General features: G+C 62.1%; 1 protein-coding gene across 1 annotated transcript; it reads right to left on the reverse strand.

Moving 5' to 3' along the window:
* Positions 1-2,401: 2,401 nt before the first annotated feature.
* Positions 2,402-4,785, reverse strand: DIO3 (iodothyronine deiodinase 3). The gene has a single exon (XM_019639241.1). It carries the CDS (start codon positions 4,359-4,361, stop codon positions 3,447-3,449), a length of 915 nt encoding a protein of 304 aa, XP_019494786.1. The 5' UTR covers positions 4,362-4,785; the 3' UTR covers positions 2,402-3,446.
* Between the last annotated feature and the right edge of the window lie 10,376 nt (positions 4,786-15,161).

The following is a 15,161-nucleotide window of genomic DNA, read 5'->3' on the forward strand; positions in this document are numbered from 1 at the left end:
GCACTGGGAAAATACAAAACAATAAAATCAAACAGACTTCCTGGAAGGCTGTTTAGCAAAATATGGCAGAGCAGACATCTTTAAAGGCATGCACGCGACTGGACCTAGCAATTTTATTTAAGACATATGCTAGCGGGGAAAGGGTGCAGAGCTGTGAGCTCGGGCTGCTGGAGCGTTTCATTTATGGTAATGAGATCTCCCTCACACCTGGAGCGCAGGGAGCACCTCTGGCGTCCATTCGGCAATGTGGCCTGGTGCCCTTCAAAGACACTTACATGGAAAGACAGCTTCCGGGAATAAAAAGTTAACATCAGGCTACAAAAGGCTAACCCGGCTCTTGTTTTAAAATATATCTTTGGACGTGCGGGGGGACCGGGGAGAGAGGCAAGTTTGAAAGGGCACACGCAATGAGCAAGCATTATTTTCATAAGGAGGGGACGTTTATAGGAAAAGAAAGAGAAAGGAAGAAACAAGAAAAGAAGGAGTGAAAAGGAAGAGAGAAAGAAACGGAAGGATGAAGGGGAGAAAGGGAGAGAGAGAGAGAGAGAGAGGGAGGAGAGACGTGCTGCTGCTCGCGGGAGGGTGCAGGAACTACGCTGGGGCGGCGGGAAGCCGGCCGCGTGGGCAGTGGCTGTAGCCGCAGGTCCCAGCGCTCGGAGTTTCGGTCCCGGGAACTCGGGGAGGCCCAGGAGCGCAGCTCCGTGAAGACAGGAGGTCGCTCTGCGCGTCCAACCGGACCCCGAAGCGGCGGGCGGGTCTGGGGAGCGCCGGAGCGCGCTGTGGCTCTCCGCGGCGGGCCCCTCGCTGTCCTGGGCCGCCCTCCGCTTCCTCCCGGCCACCAAACCCCTACCCGGACCGGCGCGGGCTGGAGCACCGGGCAGGCCCTCCCCGGGACCCCGTCGCGTCCCCGCCGGTTCCTCTGTTCCTCCTGGGGGCAACCGGGTGAGAAGCGGCGCGCGGTGAGGAGGGGGAGGGAAGGAGATGCAGAAATGCCATCCGTGCCAATTTTTTCTTAAAAGTTATTTTTCTATTTAAATACTTTTAAAGCCAAAATTTTTCCCCCCCTAGCTCAAGGTGTCAGTTTCAAAAAGTTTTCACGGAGGAGCAGCGTTGGGGCTGGGCGCGGAATTGGAGGCGACGTAGGTGGAACCGGGCCTGTCTCTTCGCTCCTGCCTGCTGTGACCCCACTCACCCGCGCAGACACCTCCTAAGTGCACGCGCGCTCACACCTAGACGCTCACCGACACTCTCGCTCCGTCTCCCTTCCCCCCACCCGGACGGTGCTGGGTTCCCCGGCCCGGGCTGTTTGGCCAGCTCCCCCAACTCCGGGTCCGGGGACTCCAGCCTCATTGCTCCTTCCGCTGTCTCCCCCCACCCACTCTTTTGCTCCAGGTGTCACTAGCCCCCACCCAGGGAGCAGCAGAAGAGAGAGTGAGACGGGGATTGCGTGGGGCACCCAGCCTGGACTGCGGGCGGGGATCTCTGCCAAGCGCCGCGACCCCAGCCTCCCCAGTTCCAGTCCCGGCAGCGGCCACGCCCCTCTTTCTCCGTTCGTCCTCCTGGTTGTCCTTAGCTTCCCAGCCCCGAGCGCGTTGCGGATGGTGGAGGTTTGGCTGGAACTTGGGAAAGCTGAGGAGGCGCAGGAGGAGTGGGATCCAGCGGAGGGGGGCGCACTGCGCGCCACCCCCGCCCCGCAGTAGGTGCTGCTGTCAGAGTGATGGCGCTGCACGGCCGCCCTCCGTCTCCCCCCACACCTCCCGCTGCCACCGTGCGCTTTGCAATAGGGCCTCCTGCAGACCCCAGCGGCGCGGCAGGGATTGGGAGATGGGGGTGGGGAGACGATTTTGCAGGTGTGGCAAAGGCGCGAGGGAGAAGCCAGGTGCTGGAAGGGGACTAGGGAGGAACCAGGTGTGCAGAGGCGCCCGCGGCGTCAGGGAGCCCAGCCCTACCTGGTCCAAAGCCCCGTGGCCCCCACACCGCCCCCCTCCCCACACGGTCGGACATTCGGAGAAGTTAAGATGCGCGGCTGCAGGGGCAGCTGAAACGTGTGTGTGTGCGCGCGTGTGTGTGCGTGCGTGCGTGCGCGCGCGCGCCAAGTGAGGACCCCCATGTTTCTCCCGCCTCCCTCCAGGACCCCACCAGACTCGGCTTCCTCGCTGTTCTCCTGACTCCAAATTCGCCTCCACTGGTGTGTGCATGCATGTGTGCGCGCCTCGAGCACCGCCACCAGGCCCTTTCCCTCTTCGTCCCCCTCCCGCGCCCCAGCCTGCTTCGTTCCTTCCAGCCACCCTTCCCCCCAGGGTCACTATGGGGACAAGAGGGAGAGATTTGTGTTTAATTCTCGAGCGGCTATTCAGGGGGAAGGAAAAATAAAGGGACCAAAGGCAACCCGAAAGCAGTTTACTACAGGCCTTTATTATTGTAAAAGAAGTTTATATACAGGGACTATTTCCAGCAAAACACTCACCAAATGGCCTTCAAGTCAGAGGCCCCCACCTCTCGGCCCCGCAATCAGCAGCTCTGCCTAACAGGCCCCTCACTCGGGGTCCCCAGGCTCTCTCTCCATTCCCATCCCCCTGGACTCTGCCATTCAAACCCCGTTTCCCCGGAGGCTCAGCCTCTTCCTTGTTCCGGGGGCGCTGAGAACCTCGCCAGTGCCTCTCCAGCCGTTCTTCTCTGGTCCTGAAGCAGTCCCCCATCTACCTCTCCCACCCTGTTTACGGTGGTCTCCTCATGGAAACCCAGAGCACTTTCCCCCCCACTGGGTTTAGGCGCTGCTGCGACCCCCTGCGTTTCAGAAGCAGCTCGTGGTCAAGACCAGTTAGAGACAGTTCGTCATCAGCAGAGGAGCTCATGAGCACCCAGAGTAAGGGGGGAAAACACCCTGCCCACCCTTTCCCATCCCACCCTCCTCCCCCAACTCAGGGACAAGACAGAACACAAAAGCAACAGGGCATCCCCTCCCCGTGCGACAGGTGTGGGTGCCAGGCAACTAGGGCGAGCTGCGCGAGCTCCATGGCTGCTGGAACCCAGCTGCGCTCTGGGCGCGACAGTGCAGCCAGAGCCAGCTTGGGGGCCGCTGAGCCCGCCCAAAGGCACGCTGTCTCTTTTATCTGGGGAGGGGATGCGAGGGAGCACAGCAGGGACCTCTGCGGGACAAGTACAGGGGCACACAGGCAAAGGGTGGCGCCGCTCCGGCACTCAGAAGGGGATTTAGAACCAGCCAGGCAGGTACAGGCGAAGTACAGTCACAGAAGCAGAGTGGGGGTGGGGGAGAGTCTTCAGGTGGTTTGGCTGAGGACACAGAAGGAGCCTGCGATCTGTGGCTCAGCACAGCTGTGTCACTGGGCCCTTGCCAAGTCTGACTTCGTTTGGGGCGTTTGCACGTGGGCTTCGAAGGCTCGAAGGCACGGACTGCCAAGTTCAGTCAATTGTCCGTTGCTTGTCTACACTCGACGAGGCTGAGCGCTGTGCAGCTGCTCATCGTAGCGCTCCAACCAGGTGCGCAGCTCAGAGACCTGGTAGCCATCCGGGCCGCGGCCACCCTGGTACATAATGATGCCACTTTGGATGACATAGAGGCGCTCGAAGTAGGCGCCATAGGCCGAGCTGCTGGAGTTGGCCATGGTGTCCAGGACGAGAGGGCAGCTGGGCGCGCCTTGCTGCAGCATTCGCGCCGCACTGACCCGGTCCTCCAGGTTCTGGTGCTGCGGGATGCTGTAGGGGGAATCCGTGGTGACCCAGCCATCGGAGGGGTGCGCCTCCTCGATGTAGATGATGAGAAAGTCCACGTCGCTCTGGTACTTGGTGACCAGGCGCTGGAAGGCGCTCATGCGCGCCATGAATGGTGGTCAGGTGCAGCTGCCGAAATTGAGCACCAGTGGGCGGTTTCCTCGCGCGTAATCGAGGATGTGCTGGTTCTGAAAGCCGTCCGGCAGGACCACCTCGGAGTTGGGCGCCGGGCCGCCCTCGTGCGCCTGCTTGAAGAAATCCAACTTCTGGCCGTGCCACACCGCCTTCAGCGACGCCAGCGTGCACAGGCGGTTGTCGTCGGACACGCAGATAGGCGGGTCGTCGGGGGGCACCTCCTCGCCGTCACTGTTGAGCTCCACTTCAGGTTCGGGCTGACCCCGGCGGCGGCGGCCCAGGAAATGCTTGCGGATGCACAGGAAGTCGAGGAGCCAGAGCATGAAGGCCGTGCCGAGGAAGCGCGGGAAGAGCACGAGGCACGAGGCCGTCTGGGCGCAGAGCCTCAGGGAGTGAAGCAGCAGGGAGCGGAGCATGCTGGCTGCAGCCCCCGAAGCCCCCTGGGACCCGTCGCCTTCTCCAACCACCAACCGCGGGGCGGCCTGGCGAGGCATCTGGGCTTCGGCTGTGCGGGAAGCTCGATTTATAGCGGAGGCTTCAATTGGCGGGAGACTCCACCTCCGGCCAGGGCCCGCCCCCTTGCAACTTGAGCCCGGAGGGATCCCCCAGCCGCGCGGCCAATGCCTTAGAAATCATGGGCCGGGGGCGGGCGCCGGCGGCCGGAGGGCGGGGCGCCCCGGCCAGGGGGCCGGAACGAGAAGCCAGCTCTCCCGGGCTGCGGACCCCCGGCCGGAATGCCGCCCAGGATGGTGCGCTGGAGCAGGGACCCAGGCGTCCGCCGTGGAGGTCCTTCAGCCAGTGCGAGCGCTGGCGCGGCCCTGGTGCTGGCAGCCTGGCCCCGGCCCACACCCCTCTCGCCGCTCACCTGAGCGGAGCTCCTCGGCGGCTGCCGAACCTCGCCGCAGCTCGGGTTCGCTTCCCGCGCGCCGCCGCCGCCAACGCCGCCCCCGCCGCTGCTGCTCGTGCGGGGCCGCTGCCCAGGTGCCGCGGGAGCCCGGGTCCGTGGCCGCGGCTTCGCTGGCCCTGGCTCCCGCCCGCGGGGGACGCGGGCTCGCGAGGAGGCAACTTTGGGTCTCCGCCGCCTTCCTCGTTCGCCCGCGGGCGCCGCTCGCCTCCCAGAGCCCGCCCGCCCGCTCGTCTCCCGCGCGCGCTCACACTCGCGCCTCGCACACGGCCGCCCCCCGGGGAGGCGCGGAGGGCAGGGCCGGCGGGCTGGCGAGCGTCGGGCGCTGGAGACGGGGTGATTTGGGGGAAAGCAGCGCGGTCCCTGCGCCCAGCAGACTCGGGGGCACAGGGTGCGGGGCGCGGGGCACCCGCGCGGGGCAGCGGCGGCCCCGGCGGCTCTCCCACTAGGGGTAGCTGTTGCCTGAACGCCGGAGCGCTCCCCTCTCGCCGCTTGCCTCGCCGGGCGCAGCCCTGGCCGCCGGGCGCACCCGTCCCGTGCGTCCCCGGACGTTGCTCTCTGCCCCGGGAACGTCGAGACTGGAGCGCCCGAGCTGAGCCACCTTCGTCGACCGCGAGCGCTGCTGCCCAAGTCACCGCGGAGGCGCCAGGACGCAGAAAGTGCGTACTCTCAATCGGGAATGTGTGTTGAAGCTTTTAGGGGTGCGGGGCAACTCCCCAACTCCGTGGGGGCCCTGGCCCGCCCTGCTGCCGCGTTCTCCTGATTGCTAGCTGCGCGCCGTGCGGGGCTGGCAACTTGATCTCAGGGGCGGCGGGGCCGGGAAGTGCCTTGACCTGGGGTCCCCGAAGTCGGGAGCAAGTCCCGCTTCTGCTCGGTCCGCCTTGCCCTTCGGGACGCGGCCTGCGTCCAGTCGCGAGCGATCTGTACCCGTGTGGGGAGTCGAGCCCCCACGGGACGCCCTCGCAGTCGCGGGGACTTTGTAGGACGGCGGGAGCCGAGCCCGAGTCTGGCGCCACCGCCGCCGGCTTCCCGTGTGCCGCCTGCCCGGGCACCAGCCGCCTAACTTCTTCCCGGGACGCAGACCGCGCTCGCGCCGGGGCGGAGGTGGGAGCTCGCCGGGCCGGAGAAGGCGAGGGCAGACTGCTCGCAGCAGCGGCGGTGGCGGCGCGGCAACAAGCCCCCCGAAGTGAACCTCAGGGCAAGGCGCCCCCACCCGGGACCCAGAGGGACCCAGCGGGCGCAGGGGTAGCCGGCTTGGGTCCTCCCCTCCGGTTTTCGTGGCCTTGGTGGGACCCTCTGCCCCATGAGCTTCCCGCTGGCCCTGTGGCTCCAGGAGACCAAGACCCCGAGGGAGCGCGTGAATGTAGTCCCTGTTCTCTTTTTCCCAGCCTGGCGGTTTCTCTGCTGCCCGGGGCAGGGGTAGTGGGGGCTGCACCGCCCAGGAACTGCCCAACCTGGGGGAAGCCAGCCTCCACCCCCTGCTTTCTAGCACCTGCACTGGGCCCTCACCACCCTGGGTAGGGGTCTTTCAGGCGCGTTAGGGAATTCTCCCTGAGCCGGACCTGGCTGGAGCAGCCGAGGCGAGTGGTGGGCCACTTTTCTGCTCCCCTTCCGCAGGGTACCCCTGAGTTAGCAAATTGTTTCCTTTCCTTGCCTTTCTGTTTTGGGGGTAGGTGTTGGGAGAGAAGGTTCCTGCTTGGCAGGTCTCTTGAGAGGTTTGGGGGGGCTTGGGGGTGCCCCCTCCTGGGCAGGGGCAAGGGAAGTCGCAGGTTTTGTTGGACAAACTCTTAAGCCCTGCTTCCTTGGTTTCTGGGGAGTGCCAGTCAAGGACCTGTACTGCCCCCACCCACAAAGGAGCTGGGACAGGCCCTCCGCCTCCGCCCCTTCCGCATGGAGTCTTAGAAAATGAAAAGCCACCTTGGGCTGGGGAGAGGTGGTGGTGGTGGGGTGTGTGTGGGAGGGGTCTGGGGCAGATGTGAGACCGGCCCCTCTGGTCCCCTTTGTGGGCCCGCCCAGCCCAGCCGTCAGCCTGGATGTGCACCCTCTGGCCCCAGGGAGGCTGGGAAAAGGGGCCTTGTCAGTGCCCTCAGGTGCTCCGGGGATCTGCTGTGTTTCTTGTGTTGACAGGCTACACGCCACACCTCGGGATCCCAGAACACTGGACAAGGTGCTCAGGCCCATCTGGCTCCCATAGTCTCTTGTGCAGGTGAGGACGGACCCAAAGTCCGGGTGGGGGGTGGGGGTAGTGCTGGCCTTTGGGACACAGAGACAGCCCCAGTGAGGACGGTCTGGGAAGCAGGGAGGCCACCCGAAGCCCAGCCCAGGGCTTCACCTTAGACCTGACTCTTCCTACCAGAACCCATCCTGTCCTCACCTGTCCCAGGGCTTAGCAGTGAGAGTCTTGGCCCAAGGCCAAGACCCCATGGGACATGGGGGAGCTCCAGGCCTCACCCGGAGTGGGCCTGGCAGGCTCTGCCATGGGGGGTGGGGGACACTGCTGGAGCTAGGGCTGTTCCCCACGCCACTGGGCCTGGCCAGGCCTGCCCCCCCCTTCCTTCCTGCCCTCTCACAGCTCCAGCAGGGGGCGGGCAGGGGAAAGAAAAGGAGGGACAAGTTGAACTGGGCCCATTTGGTATCCAGGAGCAACTTGGCAAGGGCCTGGGGCCAGGGGAGGGCTGGGCTTCGGGTGGCCTCCCTGCTTCCCAGACCGTCCTCACTGGGGCTGTCTCTGTGGAAGGGAGGGCTTAGAGGCGTGCCCAGACCCCCACCTCTCCCCAGCATTGTTGTGTGTGGGGCTTGGTGGGTGGGCGTGCGGTGGCACAGCCTCTGTTTCCCTCTGGGCAGAACACCTCCCAGTGCCCAGAGAGGTTGATGCTGAGACTGCCATGGGCAGGTAGCTCCACCCTGCAGGAGGGCCTCCTGAGGCTTCTGGGAGGAGATGGGCCAGCCACACACCTGGTGCAGAGGGTCACAGAGCCACAGGTATGTGCTGGGTGGGCCCTTGCTCTGCCTCATCGTGACCTGGCTGCCTGGGCCTGAGCCCTCCTTGGCCACTGACCCTGTCTTGCTGCTCTCCCCTCCATTGGCCTCTTGGTGCTCTGGGAATTCCCAGGCACGGACCTGCCTCTGAGCCTCCACTCGTACTGTTCCCTCAGCCCTTCTTCGTCCCCTGGTCTCTCATTCCTCCTCTCCCACCTTCACCTCCACCTGGGCCCAACCCACCCAGCTCCACCCTCCCTCAGAGGGAGCTGAGCCCTTCCTCCATGCCCTCCCACGCCCTCCTGCAGCCTCAGCAAGGGGTGGTTTTCAGCACCCGTGTCTGTGTGTGGGGCTGCTCTGCTTCAGCTTCTCCCGGGCTGGCCCGGCTGGGTCCTCTACGTTGACTATTCTGAACCTGCCCGGCACCTGGGAGAAGCCCAATAAACCTCTGTGAAATGAGTAAATGAATGCAGTGTGGACTTACTGAAAACCGATCTCAGGAGAATTTCAAGATGTTTCATTCTGCCCTTTTGCACACCAGCAGCAGTGAGCAAGACAGGGCCTGTGGGCAGCGGGGCTGAGTGAGGTCTTACAGGACCTGTGGCCGTGAGCAGTCCTTGGGCAGCCCCCCTTGGGCGTGGCATCTGATGGGTCCACCTGTCCCCTGGCCACTGGGCCAAGGCGGTTCCCTTCCTGGGATAAGCAGGCCCTCCCACGGGCGCTGGGCCTTCCCACAGATGTGCTCACGTTTCTCAGTTGCTTTAAGAATGGTTTCTTCTTTCCAAACTTCTGTCCACCTCTCCTGAGTCCAGCTTGGCTAGACTGAACAGGTGGCCGCCCTGCAGGGGGCAGTGGCTGAGGGCTCAGTGGCCTGGCCTTAGAGGTATCCTCAAGACAGCAGGTCTCCGACCCTCTTCAGCCCCAGCCAGAGACCCTCCCAGGGGTGTGAGGCAGGGATGGGGCAGATGGCGGGGCTCTGGGATGGTTGGGCAGCCTGGGAGCCAGGCCGGGAGAGCTTGTTGGCGCGTCAAGGCCCGGATGGAGCAGGGGTGTTTGGGCAGCATTCTGGGGGTGCAGGAGGCCTGGGGCTCCTGGTGAGAGAGATGAGCAGGCCTGGAGGTGGTGCCTGGCAGCCTGCTGTGACCTGGGCATGCCCTGTCCCTCCCTCAGGCCCCCTCTGATTGCACTTTCCAGTGCCTCTCCTATGCTGTCTCTCCATACTCCAGAAGGTTCTACAGCGGTTCTTAACCTGTGGGTCGTGACTCCTTTGGGGGTCGAACGACCCTTTCACAGGGGTCGCCTAAAACCATCAGAAAACAGAAAGATATTTACATTACGATTCATAACAGTAGCAAAATTACAGTTATAGAGTAGCAACAAAAATAATTTTATGGTTGGGGGTCACCACAACATGAGGAACTGTATTAAGGGGTCGCGGCATTAGGAAGGTTGAGAACCGCTGTTCTAGGAAGTCCTGTAGGCCCTGCCGTACTCCTGCATGCTGCTGTGGGGCTGGTGAGACCCCCATTTGAGGACGGAGGCGCTCTCACCTCCTGTCCTCATTGCTTGCTTCATGTACCACCTTTCACCTGCCCCCATTTCTGCCACAGGTCTGAGGCCTGTCCCCACTCCTCAGACCCAGCGGGCTCTGACTTGCTCCAGTCCCAAGCACAGACACAACGGAGCCCGCACCAGTGCTCCCTGGAGCTCACGCAGGCCCCTCTGGAGGTGGGAGACTACCCGGGGCTTCCTTGGTCCTGGGATGCTGGGCCACATGTGTGAAGGACAGATCCTGCTCTGAACCCTGAGACAGGCTGGAGGGCCACCTTTGGGTCAATCCGCCTTGACCATCCCTTACCCTCTCTGGAAAAAGGTGGGGTACAACCAGCCAGCAGAAGGCACCCCAAGTTCTTGTGCTTCTCCGAACCACAAATGCCTCAACTGAGAGGTGAACCTGATGTCGTGAGCATGTCGTGTTCACTGTGTCGTGCAAGGCATGCCAGGCGTACACATGTGTGTGTATCTGTTTCTTTATACCCAGCCTTGTTCCCAAGTGCATTTCAGGTCCCTGTAGAAAGCCATGGGCGCCAGGAGGAACCACAGTGAGAAGGAAAAGTGAAAACAAGAGGAAGGACCCAGTGGTATAATCTGGCTGGTTATGGTCCCCAGGGTGCAAAAGATAAAAAATGACCGCCCAGCTGCGCCTCATGCACGGCTGCGTGTGGCTGTGCTTGCCTCAGTCTCCCTCTGGATCTCGGGGTCATCAGGGCAAATGAAAGGAGACGAGGAGCATGGCTTGCTGACAGGAGAGGGACCCTCGTGTGGCACTGCCAACCGCTCAGACCAGTAAAGAGGTGACAGGATGTGCTCGCTGATGCGACTTCACCACAGCCCCTGGCTCTTCTGTGGTGGGAGTGTCCTCCTGAACCATCTGTCCTTTTGTACCACCCTGTCCCCATCTCGGTCCATGGGAGGCTCTCACAGGGGTCCCGGGCATGCAGAGGAAGTCAGACACATCGTCTGCCCTGGAGGAGGCCCCGGCCTGGCTGGGCCCTGGAAGGTAGGCGTGCTCACGGAGGGAGCGCTCCGGGTCTCCCTCCTCAGTCCCGTACAGGGTGCCTAGTCTTCCATAGGACCTCCTGGAGCAGGTGGGGGACACAAAGGACAGGGAAGGTGGTGTCTGTGAGGCTGTGTGTGTCACCATGGCCGAGCTATGTGATCTTGAGCACGTTACCTGAACTCTGTACCTCCATCTCGTCATCTGTGCAATGGGCAGCATATTCAACCCCACCTTGCAGGGAGGTTATTGTGGGAAAAGTTTGTCATGCATGCATGGCCCCTGGAATAGTCCAGAGCATGGAAGTGCTGTGTAAATAATAGTGACCGCTGGCACGAGCCCCACCCACCAAATGCCAGGCACCGTGAGAAGTGTTGTAACCCTGCTCTCCGGGAACTCCTGCTCTTGGGCACTTCAGGGGCACACAGCTTGGTCCATTCCTTTCTCACAAAAGGTCCTGTCGAGGCACTGCCACGGCACTGCCAGGTCATTAAATTGGGGTCTTCCCCAGTACAGAAGCCCATCTCTGTGAACCCTGTTGGTCCCCAGGCACCTCCCTGACCCCAATAATTGTGTTTTGTTAGAACCCTTTAGGTTTGCATGTGGCAGAAACTCAGTCCAGACTAACTTCAGCTAAGAAGGAGTCGACTGGCTGCAGTCAGTGGAACGTCCAGGAGAAGCCACGCCTTCAGGCACAGGTGTATCCAGGTGCTCAGGACGCTGCCAAGGCTCTCTGGGGCTGTCAGCTCCATCTCTGCTGCACTCACTTGCTTCTCAGGTGGCTCTTTCTATATGTGGGCAAGCTGGCCCCAGGGGCTCCGGCTCAGTGCGACATGTGTCTTAGCCACCCAGGAAGGAGAGCACGATTCACTCATGGCAGACATCTAGTGGGGGCCCAGGGGGTCAGCTCCTTTGGTCAGATCTGGGTCTTGTGCTATCTCTGTCAGAGAGGGGCTCAACTCATGTGAACTGTGTGGATCCTTCTGGATAGGGGAGGGGAGGGAGACGTGCTGGCGGACAGCACATTAACTGCAAGGATCTTGATGACAGCAACAGCTACCATTCCTGGGTGGTTACATGTAATTAATGAGGTACAGACTTTTATTATTCCCGTTTCACAGATGAGAAAACTGAGACTCAGAGAGGTGAAGTGATTTGCCTGAGGACACGTAGCTGATGCCTGACTCACATTGTCCAATTACTGAGAGGGGCTTAAGCATGGTGCTCTGGGGGCACAAGGCCCCCCTGAGGGGGAGGAGCGAGGGTGTGGGGAGGCCAGGACGGGCTGCGTGGTGACCTGGCCTCTCACTTGCCCAACAGAGCTCTGGGGAAGAGGAGGTCTGTGGGGGAGGCTGCTGAGTTTGTGGGGACATGCCGAGTTGCAGGTGCCCATGGGCCTCAGGAGATGTCCAGGCTTGGTGGGCAAGCCTCACATCGTGGGAATAATAAGACCTGTTTGCTTTGCTTTTGGGATTCGCGGTGTCAGGGGGAAAGATGGCTGCTGACAAGCCAGAGTGAGGACGGCAGGAGGGGTGAAATTCACAGCACTCACCCTGGGGAGGAGGTGCCCGCTGAACCCTGCTCTGTGGCAGCCTCCATGGGTGGGGGACACGGGCCAAAGCCTTTGTAGCCGAAATTGTTTCAGTGCAAACGCTTCTCTGACAATGGCCTTTCCGGGGCCCTCGGGCTGTGGCTGGTGCGAATGACCATCAGCGGAAGCCATCATCCGGTAAGGACCAGGCCTTCCCACCTGAAGGATGCTTGACCTTTGGAATCTCACGGACTTGGTGCAAATCCTGACTCTGCCAGCCATAGGCTGTGTGGCCTTGGGCATGCTCCTGCCTCTCTGGGCTGCCGTTGCTCATCTGTGAAGGAGGGTGCTGTACCCTTTGCTAATGGGTTTCTGGAGAACCGGGAGACAGAGGATGCCGCGTGCCTGGCACTCGAGACGGAGAAGCAGGAGCTGTGTGTGTCTATATGACTGCCTTTCCGTGGCCAGTGTCTGCTGGATCTGCCGGAAGGGGTGGTGGCAGTCTGGCTCTACAAGGGGAGAAACACACCCACACTCTCAGCATCACAGGGTGTCCCGGGTACGGAGTGGGAGGTGGGGGTGGCCATTGGCCAGAGCGGACTAAGAGAGTCCTTCCTTACTCCTGCTGGTCCCTGCACCAAGAGGGCCCTTCTCGCTTCGTCGTTCCCCTTCAGGGCCTGGCACAAGTGCCCCCCTTACATCCTGAATCATCCAGAGTGCTCTGGTTACCACTGTCCCCTCACTGACCATGGAGCCCCCTAAGAGCAGGCTGGGACAGACTCGCCTAGCTGTCAGGCCAGCACAGAGGGGCCGTGGGTCCTGGGATAGCTTTTGGATTTGCACCCTCTCCCAGTGTGACCTTAAGGAAGCCCTTGGCCCATCTGAGCCTCAGTTTGAGGGGGTGTGCAGGGCATCTCAGAGCAGGTGGCATTACCTGGTGAGTTAGGGACTCTATCTGCCACCTATTGGCAGATAGCGTGATAATGCTGGCTAACAAATCATAGCAGTGAAGGCTGGCTTCTCACATGCCGTGGTGTCCAGCCGGTCCAGGGTCTGGCGGGCTCCCTGGCCTGCCCAGGTGTCGGCTGGTGTCAGCTGACCTGGGACGGTCCGGCTGCTCCGTCCCCTGGCAGGCTCGCCCAGACCTGGTCTCACCAGGTGGCAGAGGCACAGAAAGGAAGCAGCCCCGATGCATGAGCTCCTTGAAACCACTGCTCGTTCCGTGTCTGCTCACATCCCATTGATGCAAGGAGGTTGTGGGCAAGCCCCGGCGTGGGAGTGAGGGCCCTGGAAAGCTATTTGGCAAAGCCCTGGGCATTGGAGCTGGGGGCAATTATCTGCCCCAGGGCTGGAGCTGACTGGAATCTGGGGCTCTGGCAGTGGCCGCACCCTCAGCACTGCCCTCCTCTGCCCAGCTGCACCAGCCCTGGCCAGTCTGGCTCTGAAGCCCAATCTTGAAGAAAGATGCATTTCTGTAGGGTAGAGGGTCCTGCCTCGCCCCTCCCCCACCACAGCCACCACCAAGGCTGGAGGACCCGCCAGCAGCTGGAAGGCAGCTTCACGGACAGGGAGGGAGGCGTGTCGCCCTTCTTGGAGGTCCCCGTGTCCCATGATCCAAATGGCACTGGGGGCTCACTGATGCACTTGACAAGCCCTTTGGGGAATGGTCCAGCTTTCCGCTTGGACACTGCCCTCTGTGTTACCTGGGGCACACACTCCTGTCCCTCTGGGCCTCCGTGTCCTCACCTCTACAATGGGGATGGACTTGGTGATCTGTAAAGGAACTTCGGGTCCAGGGCTGGGGTCAGGGGTCTTGGAGAGAGAACCATTGAGAGACAGAATAGAGAGAGAGAGAGAGAGATGTCTGGGGGTAGGCTTAGTCCCTGCCTCTGATATTATTTGCCTCTTTCCAGAAGCTTCCGCAGGCTCCCTCAGTGGGGGTGGGGGTGGAGGGTATAGGGGTTGGATGTATGATGACTTCACCATTTGTTTGCCAGCTGGCCTGCTGGGCAAGTCCTTGGGGGGTGTGGGGGTCCCTCTGAACCAGGACCAGTAGCCTTGCCTCCCTTCCCTGCCTGGGGGCGGCTCCTGGGGGAGGTGAGTTTGTCTGGGACAGGAGCCTGTCACGGCGAAGCTGTTCAGCATGCTGGAAATACGGTTCCCCAGGATGACTGTGGAAAATCTATTCTGCCTTATCTCTCAGGAGCAGAGCACAGCTGCGCTGACTACTCTGCCTGGTACACCGAGGGGCAGGGACGCGTCACAGCTTTAATCAGGTCCCTCCTGTGGGCCCAATGCCAGGAGGAGGGTTTCCACACGTCAGTGCTGTGGGAGGAGCCCCGTGCCCTCTGCACAGCGTGGGATGGAGGCCCAGCGAGGGAGCCCACGGTGGCTCAGAGCTGGTGCAGAATGGCGCCCCCTTCAGCCCTGACCCGTTTACTGCCTGTGCGCCGCTGTACTGCAGCTGCTGTGAAGACCCTCTCTGCTGGAGGGTCTCCTGGTCTGTGGGGGAGCTGAGTGCTGGAACACCAGGACAGTTTGGATGTTGGACTGGGACTGGCACTGTACAGGTGGCTGCCTGGTCATGCCCTCAGACTGGCTGTCCTCACAAACCTGTGTGAAGCCTGGTCTGTACTCTGTGGTCGCTGGGACAAGATGCCCATGCTGATGGCAGGGGAGGAGACCCTGGTCTGCAGGGACCCGGCTTCTGTGACCCACAAAGAACTAACTGCTGGAGTTTCAGAGTGACTTGTTTGGGGACTTAAGAAATGGTGGGTTCAGAATGGAGGCCGGAGGGGTACAGGCAGAGTAAGCACACGGCTGCCCTGTGGGGAGGGTACATGCTCACCCTGATGTCCTCAGCTCAATGTGCTTCCTGTCCCGAGGGCTTAGCACTGGGGGTGCTGCGGGCCCTGGGTGGTGCGCTGCGGACAGCTGAGCCTTGCTGGTTTGGGGCTTAAGCCCAGGGAACCCACGAGCCCGTGACTCTGGGAGGTGTGTGGGCTCCAGGAACTGTAGGAACTGCTCCCCACGACCCCAGGCCTGCCACGTATCCCTGCTGGCGGCCTACATCAGACAGGGAGACCCCAGGGGAGGAACTGGAGCCATGGGAAGCTGCCATCTCCTGCCGCCTGTGCTGTGGGCAGAGACCAGGATGGGGAGGGAGACGCCAGGTCCTCTTCTAGAGCAAATCCTGACAGGGCAGGCTGGGCAGGTGTGTGGGAGGGCGGGCCTTGCACAGGCGAGGAAGCCCAGCCCCTAACGGTCTGCCCCTCCCCTCCCCTCCCTCCTCATCCTCTCCCACCCCGTCCTCCTTTCCTTCC

This window comes from Hipposideros armiger, unplaced genomic scaffold (assembly GCF_001890085.2).
Source record: "Hipposideros armiger isolate ML-2016 unplaced genomic scaffold, ASM189008v1 scaffold_43, whole genome shotgun sequence".
Taxonomy (NCBI): Eukaryota; Metazoa; Chordata; class Mammalia; order Chiroptera; family Hipposideridae; genus Hipposideros; species Hipposideros armiger.